General features: G+C 44.3%; 1 protein-coding gene across 4 annotated transcripts in view; it reads right to left on the minus strand.

The window, feature by feature from the left end:
• KIF4A (kinesin family member 4A) overlaps nt 1-12152 on the minus strand; it is a 117302-nt gene continuing 105150 nt past the window's right edge. For 3 of the 4 annotated variants that reach the window (XM_037133109.2, XM_037133108.2, XM_053656661.1), the window contains 3 exons: nt 4838-4954; nt 1490-1612; nt 4-1219 (listed from right to left, as the gene is read on the minus strand). In XM_037133109.2, the coding sequence (XP_036989004.1) occupies nt 1019-1219; nt 1490-1612; nt 4838-4954 (441 nt within the window). In that variant the 3' untranslated portion in view covers nt 4-1018. Of the gene's footprint in view, nt 1220-1489; nt 1613-4837; nt 4955-12152 lie in introns of all 4 variants that reach the window. The other variant, XM_037133110.2, reaches the window with a different exon arrangement.

Genomic DNA, 12152 nt, shown 5'->3' on the forward strand with positions numbered 1-12152 from the left:
GTAAGGAGCGAGCCGAGGCCCTCCACTCCCCTTTCAAAGGAGAAGTGCAGCCCCACGCTCTGCTCCAAGAAGTCAGGCTGCAGGGGACGTCACCACTGCCACTCCAGTCATACAGGAAGTTCTGGTGTTAGACCTGGGTTCAAGTCCTAGCTATATTACTAACTCTGTGACTTCAAATTAAACTCTGGCAGGCGCACGCAGATGCTTAGTGTGTACATATGATCCCTTCTTCCCAAGTCCAGAGTCCAGGTAGGCTGTGCAGTGGAGATCCGGCCACAGGCTTTGCTGGTGGGATTCTGATTTCCTAAGGTGGCAGAGCGATGAAGACACACCATGGTGCTCCGTACACCCCTCGGGGGGGACAGGGGCTGCGACAAAGCAGTGAGGCCCTGGTGGCTTGCGTGACTTGTCCTTCATGGACTTCCTAGGGGCTGAGGAGCGCAGGTTGAAAGTGGAGCACAGAAGGGCCTTTGCAAACAGCAGTGACACTAAGCTTTATTATTTATCTATTTATTTATTTACATCATTAAAATGTTAACATTTTTAGAGGTTTCATTTACCTCAGCACCACGGAGAACCCCTTCCTGAGGTGGGGGTGAAGGACTGGTGCTGGTCTCCATCCTACTCCCCACCCCCCGACCCCCTAGGCCGGGCTCTGCCATTAAGCTGAGACAACCCAGAGATAAGACAGCCTTGGCCACCTCACCCCCACTGGGAGACAGCCTTCACTGTTTGAGAATCAGAAGGAGCTAGATTGTACGGGGTGGGGGGGGGACTGGTTCCTGAGAGTCAGAAGGAAGGTCAGTTGGTTCGCTCCTCAGTAAGTGGCTTAGCACCCTTCTAGAGAGAATGGTAGTCCAACAAATGTTCCTTCCTTTCCAGTAACACGCTGTCCCCTTTTTACAACAGCAGGAAACCTGAAATCTAGAAGAGTCATTAAAAAAAAACCCCAAACCCTCTGGCTGCAACTGCAACACATCTCCCAAGACAGAATGAGGCAGAGGCAATGAGCCCAAGCTCAGTGGACTTCTTCTTCAGCAGGGGAGCAGCCCGAGAAGAAGCTCATGTTGCTGGCCAGAGCTCGTTTCTTTTTCTTCCCTGGAGCTTTATTTTCTTGGGATTCTGTGGTGACATGTTTCAACTCTGGGAGGCTGAGGGAGGAGGCATTTGGAGCGGTCTTTAACAGAACCTGCTCCACCTCACACATCTCTTTCAGGATCTAGGAAGGACAGAAACAGGTCTGACAAGATCTCAGGTGGGGGCAGAGGCTCAGCCCAGCTTGGCCCCCACAAAGGCTCTGCATGCTCCCGGTAGTACACGGCGTCCCCTAAGACTCCTCTGTGGGAGGAACCAGACTCCAGCCTATGTCTCATTCCCAGTTCCCAACCAGCAGAGTATACCTTTCCCCTCCCCCCACCACTCTCTGTCAGAACCGAGGCTGAGATGGACGATAACACAGCTGGAAACGGCTGCCTTTCGGTCTACTTACCTTGCTGTTCGGAGTGGCACAGACGGGGTTGAAGAAGCTCAGTCCTGGAGTCACCTCTGTGGGATCCTCCAGTTTGAAGGAGCCTTCGGAATCCTGGGTCCGCTCAATAGTGCCCAAGCTGTCCTGTGAATCGAGAAGACAGGCTATTAGAAGTTCAAGTTCCAGGGTTACAGAATCACTGCTCCCCTTCAGCCAGTGAGACACCAGCTTAGAGGCCCTCACCAGTGTTTCAGCAGGTCCTAGGGAGACCCTGCTGGGGGAGGTCATAGTGCTTGATGGCAGCTTCTGCAGGCAAAGGACTGGGTAGAATAGTGGCCCAGGACATGTCACAAGGCAAGGTTTAATCAAGACCAAGCCTTGCTCATTTCCATGCTTAACTTTCCCTTTCTCCAGGCAGTATTAGCTTTTTAGTACCTCTCTACAAGAGGTTCTCTATAGTAGTCTTTTTATCAGGAAGGAGACTGAAGCGAAGAGAAAGAAGTTCCTTGGTAGACCTTTGACTGCAGTTACAACCTGCTGTTATGAAAAAAGAACTGCATTAAGTGTCAGGAAGCCTGAGGTCCAGTCTTTTTTTGTTTAGAAGTCTAAGATCTTTTAACATGTTTTATTAAATGTATTGACATGACATTGGTGAATACAATTATATAGGTTTCAAGTATACAATTCTATGGCACATCATTGGTATATTATGTTGTGTGTCCACCACCCAAAGTCAAGTCATCTTCTGTTACCATGTATTTGAACCTGTTTCCCCTTTACGACTTTTCCCCCTTCCCTCTGGTAACCATCCTACTGTTGTCTGCGTCTGAGTTTTTGTTCACCTTTCTTTTCTTTTATTTTCAAGATTTTATTTATTTATCTTTAGAGGGGAAGGGAGGGAGAGGGAGAGAAATATCAACGTATGGTTGCCTCTTGTGCATCCCCTGCTGGGACCTGGCTCACAACCCAGGCATGTGCCCCGACTGGGAATTGAACCATGATCCCTTGGTTTGAAGGCCCGCACTCAATACACTGAGCTACGCCAGCCAGGGGTTGTTCGCTTTTCTTGTTTGTTCATTTGGTGCTTTCAGTTCTGCATGCCACGTATGAGTAAAATCATATACTTCCTGACTTTTTCCACTTAGCATGATTTACGCAAGGTCCATCTGTGTTGTTGGAAAAGGCAGTATTTCATCTTTTCTTACGTCTGACTTGTGTTCCATTGTAAATATGTGCTCTGTCCAATCACTGGTTGTCTCCATGTCTTGGCCACCGTGAACAATGCCACAATGAACATAGGGGTGCATCTATCTTTGTGAATAAAAGTTTTCAAAACTTTTGGGTAGATTCCCAGAGGAGGATTGTTATGTCATATGATAACTCTATTCATAATTTTTTGAGGAACCTCCACTCTTTTCCATAGGGGCTGTACCAGTTTACGTTCCCACCAGCAGGAAATGGGGGTTCCGTTTTCTTCACAACCTCTCCAACACTTGTTATTACCTGTCTTTTTGAGAATAGCCATTCTAACAGGTGTGAGGTGGTAGCTAATTGTGGTTTTGATTTGCATTTCCCTGATAGCTAGTGACATTGAGCATCTCTTCATATATCTGTGGGCTATTTTTATGTCTTCTTAGATGTTTTTATTCAGCCCCTCTGCCCATTTTTAAATTGGATTTTTTGTTGTTGTTTTTGTTGCTGAGTTGTATGAGTTCCTGATATATGTAGTTATTACCCCGTATCAGAGGTGTTGCTTGTAAATATATTCTCCTATTCAGTTGGTTGCCTTTTTGTTTTGTTGGCAGTTTTTTAGCTGTGCAGAACCATTTTAGTCTTAGTCTCACTCATTTATTTCTGCCTGTATTTCCCTTGCATTTGGGTCAAATTAATAAAATCCTCTCTATGACCAAGGTGCATAAGTTTAGTACTTACAGTTTCTTCTATGTAATTGGTTGTTTCAGGTCTTGTATTTAGGTCTTTGAATAATTTTGAGTTAATTTTTGTGTATGGTGACAAATAGCAGTCTGGTTTCTTTTTTTCCTTTTGCATGTGGCTTTCCAATATTCCTAGCACTATTTATTGAAGAGGCTTTCTTTTCTCCATTGTATGTTTTTGGCTCCTTTGTTGAAAATTATTTCCCCGTATACATATGAGTTTATTTCTGGGCTGTCAATTGTGTTCCAATGGGCTGTGTGTCCATTTTTTTTGTCAAGACCATGCTGTTTTGATTACTGTCATTTTGTAGTATAATTTTAAGTCATAGAGTGTGATACTGAGGTCTGATTTTAGCTATCATACCAGCTGTGTATTATCGGGTGCGTCACTTAAGCTTATCTCTGGGCCTTAGTTTCCTTCTTGGTAAAATAAAAGCATTACACTAGGTCAGTGGTTTCTACAACTGAAATCCTAAGAGGAAGCTCAATAATGTAAATAAGTAAAGAGCAAGCTGCTTTGGTTGACAAGGGGTCGCGCTGGGTCAGGTCACGTACATCTGCTCGGAGGCATTTCCATGGAGCTACCATAGGAGTCTAGTACCTGAGTTGAAGGAAACCACAGGAATAAATTGCTGAGGGCCCTGCGATACCTACAATTGTTAGCCTGACCTCTGGCTTGCTGTTTTAGTCCTCTAATGACTACCTACCTTGGAAGTATTTTTAATGAAAAACCCAGGGCCAAACCACTCACATGGAGCTGTTCAAGAAATGCACAATGAATAATCATTAGACTAAGCGCACTAAAATTATTGTTTATCACACAGAGAGCTGTAGGAATGAGCTCTGGCCCTCGGCCCAGGTAGGCTGAAAGCAAGTGTGTAGATCTGACCTGCTTGGTGCTGGCCTTCTCAGCACACATTTTGTTGCTCTGAGTTTCCTGCTCCTGGGAGCGATACGGAGAGGATAGCTACAATTAACTTGGCTCACAACAGTGACTGTTAGGAAGACCATGTTCTTGTGGGTCTTTTCCTGGAGCCATGGAATAGGTGGTTCCCACGGAGTGGGGCTAAGTAACTAATGTCTCAAGATGTCAGAAGGATTAACTTCCTTCCTGAAAGCTGCCACCTCAGCACGTGGCCCTTACAGTTCCAGCTAAGCCTCTGGATTAGCCTGATCCTGTGAGTCTATATGCCTGTAAATGCCTGCTTTCTGTTTCCTTGCTCCTGCCTCAGAAACTATGCAGGAACTTTGTAGCCCTGGTTGGGAATGGGGCGCTCATACCTGGGAATCTCTCAGGAAGGGCTGTGGTTTCTGAAGGGGATATGCAGACAGGCCAGCACAGAGGAAGAAGGATTAAGGAAACCATGTCTTTTTCAGATTGCAGGATGAAGAACAAGCTCATGGGGAAGGTGAGGGGCAATGGCACTGGTCTTACCTTGTCTTGCTGACGGTTCCTACACTTTGTGGGGTCACAGCTGCAGTCCATGCCACAGTTCGACTTCTGTCTTCGGCACCCACACTGCCTGTTCCCACACCAGCCCTTGCAGGAACACTGCAAAACACGTTTGTACAAAGACTCATTACTGAAGGGGTTAGACGGCTGGTTCAAGGGGCCTTCCCTTCATTTGCAAGACTTTCTCAAAAACACCAGCAACTTTACCAAGCTTCTATCTCCTCAGTCCTCTCTTTAGTGAAACAGTGAGCAGTACAAAGCAACATAGGTTTACTAAGGACAAGTCAAGCCAGCCAAATCCAGTGTTGCGGGCATAAAATACTCAAAAGACAGATCAGAGAGAGAGTGTAACAACACAGGGCAATGGACAGAGACTCTCAGGATAAGTTTCTGGGCAGAGTGAAGAAATGCGAGCTGGACGGTTGCAGAGTTTAGTATATTTAAGTCCTGGGCACAGTTGCTCGATGTCTTTGGATCTCCGTAACAGCACTTCATCTAGCTCACATTTCTACAGTTGTTCAGTGTCAGCCTGGGCTTTGTCCTCAGCACCTGAATCGTTCAGCATTTTCGTGAGTCGCTAATGATATGCAATCTCATTTACATGTGTCTAGCACTTTACTGTTTTCAGAGTACTTTCATATAGTATATGAATACCAAATCCCATTTGAATCTCATAAGCGGTCTGCAAGGTAGGCATGCGAATTGGCTGTAACCACAACACAAAGCTGGAAGGATGACTGATACATAAGATAACAGAATCATAATTCACAAATATTCTGACAGGTTGAAATTATGGGCTGAAAGTAAAAGAAAAGTTACAACAGGGATCAATGCAAGTCTGGTATTTAGGTACCCCCCAAACTCAGCCACGTAAGTGTAACATGGTGGGAGGGAAGACCTGGCTGAAAACTAGTTTTTGCACGAAAGGCCTGGGGGATTGGAGGTATTGTCAAGTTCCAGCAGTCCAAAGTGTGAAATGGCCGTCCAAACCCAAACACAGTCAGGTAGATATCTGGGGTGCAGAAATCACAATAGCAACTGCCTCGCTGTGCCTTCGGTTGGTCAGAGCATATTTGAAGCAATCTACCCCATTATAGGGCTGCAGCATCTTGTCCGGCATAGAAAATCATAGACAAAAATTAAAACAAAAAACAAAAAAACCTTGCATTTGTGGCCCTTCCCTAATAAGGAAAATATAACAGATGTCACTGAAGTCTCCTTTCTGGTCCTTCCTCCCTCCCAGGGTCAAGCAAAGTTTCTCCAATTAAGTGGTTTTTATTCCTGCCCATGTCTTTTACCACATCTGAATTTTTATCAAGAAATACAAGGAATTTTCTGGCATGGTTTCAAACTTTATGCGAACGCATGTAGCTCCTCTGGTTGTATTCCTTTTCTCTCTATGCACAGGTCACTCTTCATCCCTACTGTTCACAGTGCCATGTTTCACACGTACTGACAAGGCTGCGGTAGTAGTTGACATTAACATGTGCCAGGCACTGTTAAATTGCTTTCCCTGTCAATAAGCATGTTTCCTTGTGGACACATTCAGGAGTTCACTGTGTGTGTGTATGTATGTAATGAAGAGGACATTATGCCCTGGCTGATGTGGCTCAGTGGATTGAGTGCGAGCCTGTAAACCAAAGGATCAATGGTTCGATTCCCAGTCGGGGCACATGCCTGGGTTATGGGTCAGGTCCCCAGTTGGGGGCGCACAAGAGGCAAGCACACATTGATGTTTCTCTCCCTCCCTTCCCCTCTGTCGAAAAAATAAATAAAATCTTTTTTAAAAAAGAAGACATTAAACCAAAAAGAGATGGGTGACCAGCCTTACAGGAAGCGATGTTATAAGAGAAACAATGGAAGAAATTGGGATAGTTTGGAGTGGAACGAACCAGTGGCAGAGCTCACAGCATGTTGGGTGAGTCAGAGGAGACGTCAAGCAACGGCCTAAAGCCCCCTGTGGTGTTTGAAGCACCTCTCTAATAGCCCTGCTCTAATTATCCCAAACTATTCATCCCGGCATAATGATGGTCTCCGTAAAACTTCTGACCACAGGACATACTTCTGTCATCTGAAGTGACATGGGGTCAGTTGAACTCCACTTTCCCAGCACAGTTTTTCAAACCCTGAAACATCATTTTCACTCCCCAGTGCTCCTCCATCCAAATCTTCTCAAAGCTAAATATACCTAGAGCTCCATCAGTGATTCACCACATGGCACAGCTTCCAAGAATCCTCACCAGCTGGACTATAGGCCAATTTGTCCAAGTTCATCTTTCACTGAGACATCCAGAAATAAGCATAACTTTCTAGATGTGCTGGAACCACTGTGAAGTAGATCAACACAGCCACCTCCCTGGTTACAAACCCTACAGTTTTGTGAATGAAGCCTAAAATCACAGTAGCTTCCCCTCCATTATGTCTTTGTGGATTCATCCTGGGCTTACAGTTAAATTCAAGCCCTTTGTTTCTCTCTGATGACAACCATCCTCATTATTCTGTAGTTGTGAAGGTCAATAAACCCATAATTAACATCTTTTTAAAAAAGATTTTATTTATTTATCTTTAGAGGGGAAGGGAAGGAGAGAGGGAGAGAAATATCAATGTATGGTTGCCTCTCAAGCATCCCCTGCTGGGACCTGGCCTGCAACCCAGGCATGTGCCCTGACTGGGAATGGAACCACAATCCTTTGGTTCACAGGCCTATGCTCAATCCATTGAGCCACACCAGCCAGGGCTAATTAATGTCTTTCCTCAATTATGAGAATAATATATATCACTTTATAAAATTTCAAAATCAAGACCGTGATTTTGCCCTGGCTGGTATGGCTCAGTGCATCAAGCACTATCCTGCAAATTGAAAGTTTGCTGGTTTGATTCCCGGTCAGGCACATGCCTGGGTTGTGAGCTGGGTCCTGAGTTGGGGGCATGTGAGAGGCAACCAACTGATGTATCTCTCACATGCTGATGTTGCTCTCCCTTCCTTCCCCTTTCTCTAAAAGTAAAGAAATATTTTAAAAAACCTGTGATTTTTAATATTTAATAGCTGTAATATAGTACTACATTATGTGAAAATCTCAATTTATTAAACCAGTCCTCTACATTCAGATTGCTTTGAAAGAAATTGCTTGCTATTATAAATGATGTTACAGAGAACATTCTGGCACATAAAAATGACCCAGATCTCACCAGGAATGACAAGGCCCTCCATGATCAGGGCCCTGGCTCTTCTCTGATCTGACCTAGGTCTACTGTCTCCTACTTTTCAACACACTGTGGCCACACACACTGGTCTTTTCAGCTGTTCCTTCCTAAGCCAGACTCATCCTGCCCCTAGGTCTCTGCATCTGTAGTTTCTCTTTCCTAATGTTCCTGCTCTGATTCTTTCCTGACTTGCTCCTTCACTTTGTTCAGATCTCAGCTTAAACATCTCCTCCTGAGAGAGACACTCTACTGAAGCACTCTTTTCCTACCCCATCTGAGACTTCACTGTATTTTCTTTTTCTCTTATTATCTAAAATGATTTGATAGGTTTTCCTGGTAACTATGGGTCTCTCTCCACGAGAATGTCTTTCTTCAGTATCGTGAAGCCCAGATCTTCCCTGTCTTGTATTCTGTATCCTCAGCACCTAGGAACAATGCCTGATAATAGATGCTCCAAAAAGATGTGTTGAGTAAATCAATCTTTTACACACCACTATTTCCTTAGAATAGATTCTTATGTGTTATAAATAATTACTGGGCCAAAAGATAGAAATTGTTAAAGCATTTAAAAAAAGACTTTGTTTACTTTTTAGAGGGAGGGGGAGGGAGAGAGAAAGAGGGAGAGAAACATCAATGTGTGGTTGCCTCTCATGTACCCCCTACTGGGGACCTGACCGGCAACCCAGGCATGTGCCCTGACTGGGAATCAAACTGGCGACCCTTTGCTTCAAAGTCCAGTGCTTAGTCCACTGAGCCACCCCAGCAAGGAAAATAGGAATTTTTAAAGGCTTGATACCTATTTTCGAGTTGCCTTACAGAAAGGTTTACCACATTTACATCTGTAATAGCAATAGACAGGAATGCCCATCTTAGTCATATGCCACCTGACACTAAAATAAAAAAAAAAACAACAAAAACCCAAATCTTTGCTTCTTTGAATAAGACAGGACAAAAGACAGAGTTCTATGACATGTCCTAGAGACATCTCACCAGGATGACATTGATCCATTGGTTGCTATAGGCTGGGTATGGCCCTCTGACTGTGTAAAAATTCATTTGTATGCCTCAAAGACATTCTCTTACCCTGCCTGTGTATCTCGTTTCATGCGAGGGGATGATAGGAGAGTGGTGTCTGAAAGGCTGTCATAAGGAAGAACAACAAGACTTTTATGTAGCCAAGAGCCATTGGGATGGTTTACAGGACAGCCTACCAACAAGAACAACTTCCAGATAGTTACAGAACACAGCTGGCTGCTGCACTGTGAGATTCCCAACTTCCAGAACTTTTCAAGGAAGCAGAGGCTAGAAACACACCTGGAGATGTTATTATAGAATGGCTATGATACACAGGACACGTGTATGCACATGAACGCCATATGTGCTAGCTACAACTTCATCTCATTTTTTCTCCTGACAGATCAGAATGTAAGACAGGGAGCATGCCCTGTCTTACCATAGACAGAACTTCAAATATACAGGTGTGTGGTGTGTGCGCACACATGTGTGCATCACAATGGTTGGCAACCCGCCCAGCACGTCCCAACACCACAGGTGAGAACCACTCTAACAGAGAACTTCTTCGGGTAGAGTAGGAAGTAGAGCTGAAAGGAACCCCTGGGGTTCCTTTAAGCCAGTGGTTTTCAACCCTGAATGCACATCCGCAATCTCTGGGGAGCTTTTCAGAAAGGCCAGGCCCTACCTCAGATCAATTAAATCAGAATATCAGGGGGTGGGGCCCCCCGCTCCCATGTTTAAAAGCTCCCTTGGGGATTCTAATGTGCAGCCAGGCTTGAGAACTACTGCTTTACAGTCTATAATTCTTCTAACACTAATTTCGGTGTGTCTTAGAATGAAAAGCTCTGGTGAAAATTTTAACATAAAGATAACCCGCCTAGAAATTAGGAGACTTGGGCTGTAGTCCTGTATTTAATACTGGGCCTGACCTTGGACAAGTCACCTCAGCCAGGTTCACTTCCATTCTTTCATTACTAAGGTAGAGCCGGCAATACCTGCTCGCCCTTTTCTGCCAAAGGGGACAAATGAGAATATTTGTAAAATGCTTACTGTGCTTCAATAACAGTACTGCATGATATGTCATCTGTCACAAGGTGCTTTTGCATACATTTCTTCTTTTAACTTCTCAGATACCATATGGCCCCATATAGAGGTAGTTTTATTAAAATCCATTTATTAAAAACAACAACTAAAGCCCATTTATAGAACTTCAACTGTTATTCTGGCTCAGTATATTAGTGCTGGAAGGGACATTATACATCTGTTCTGGTCTAACTCCTTCATTACACAGATGAAGAATCTAGGCCAAGGGAGATTAAGTGACTTGCTTACAGCCATCCAACTCACCAGTGACAAATTCAAGACTAGAGCCCATGTCTACCTGGCTTCTAAACTATCACTTGTTTATTTTTATTTTTAAATTTTATTTATTTTCCAATATTTTATTTATCTATTTTTAGAGAGAGGAGAAGGGAAGAAGAGAGGGAGAAAAACATCAATGTGTGGTTGCCTCTTACATGCCTGCAACCCAGGCGTATGCCCTGACTAGTAATCGAACCTGTGACCCTTTAGTTCATAGTTCTGCGATCAATCCACTGAGCCACATCAGCTAGGGCTAAATTATTACTTTTTTCAACTCTAGTACATTGCCTATCCCTCAGCACATTCTTAGTGCACATAGGAAAGATGGCTGAGTGAGGAAGCTGACATTTTCAGCATTAGCTTTGGACAAGCCATCGTTTTGGTGTCTGCTACAGTCTGCTTTGCAGTAACCTGGTGATAATACCAGCACACTTCAGGCGGGTTGAAATAATAATAGTCGGGATGACCTTCATGCAAAGCATCAAGGTCTATAGTGACTACCCATGGGCAGCCAGATCAAAGAGCAGCCAAAACATCCACGTACTTCAAGGCTAGCACAAAGGAAGAAGCCAGATTGTAGGCATGCTTTCTCCCCTTAAAGCCCACCTATCATCTCTTCTTGACTTACAAAATTGGGGAAAAGCCTAGAAAGGAATCATCTCTGACTGTTTTAGACACAGGATTTCTCGTTGATAGCGAATCTTGTTTACTTGCAATTTTTGTTATGTATTCCCTTTTTAGGCTCAGAGCAATAGTGCTATAACACACATAATAAGCTTTCCTCGAGGCAAGTGTGCTTGGATTTGCTTCTCATTTGGAAACTCCCTCCCCAGGGTTTTAGGCCCTCAACTACGTGTTTCTGGGTGCACTTTTCAACTCTGCTTCCTGCTACCTAGCTGACCTTTTTGTCTGTATTCAGCTCACACTCTGTGCTTCAACCACTGTAGAATCCATAAATGGTGGCTCCGTAAGTGGATGAAAGTCAGACATGCTCTGTGGCGGTCCTCTAAGTGTCCCAAATCTCTGACCCTCTACTACTTCTACTAACCAACAGCACGAAACTATTCATTGGGCCAGAAATGCTCTCCGAGTTGCTCCCAACATGCATTTCCCTTTCTGTCTTAGAATGCAGCAACAATCTTTTCTTTCCTGGCATCTTCCTGAACTCTGTCTACTTGGTTTGGCTTTATAGTCAGTCACTCTTAAAAACGCCTCAGTGCATTTCTGAGATGAACATGCTGAGGTTCTATAGTTGTGCTTCTATTTCTTTGCCTTGTTTTCCTGCTAGATTATATGCTCTCTGAGGCTAAGGAGGAGTTAGCTCTCAGTCCCAATACATTGCATTCCTGATACTCTTTCCAAGTGACTCAATGCCTCCCAGACTGTCTATTCCTCAGGACTTGCTTCTTTCTGATATGGCTTTATGAGGCTCAGTTCCCCACATGGTACACTATCAGCTAATGAAATCGACTAGCCTTCCTGGAAGCCAGCTAGCGTGATCTGGGAACTGTTCTCTTCAGGAGGAATGTGGCCGCAGGGCAGTTGGGGAAGCGGGAACCTGTAGTGGCTGGGAAGTTAATGTTTAATCCTAATACGTCTATGTGGGATAACTGTGTAAGGCTGTCATCACAGAAGGAAATAAAACTGGCCTCAAAGTCAGACTGTTCCTAACTAGCCTGAAGTTGGTGTGTTTGACCTTAATTGTTGGCCTTCCCTG

Source organism: Artibeus jamaicensis, unplaced genomic scaffold (genome assembly GCF_021234435.1).
Source record: "Artibeus jamaicensis isolate MK-2021 breed Jamaican fruit bat unplaced genomic scaffold, CSHL_Jam_final scaffold_2375, whole genome shotgun sequence".
In the NCBI taxonomy this organism is placed as follows: domain Eukaryota; kingdom Metazoa; phylum Chordata; class Mammalia; order Chiroptera; family Phyllostomidae; genus Artibeus; species Artibeus jamaicensis.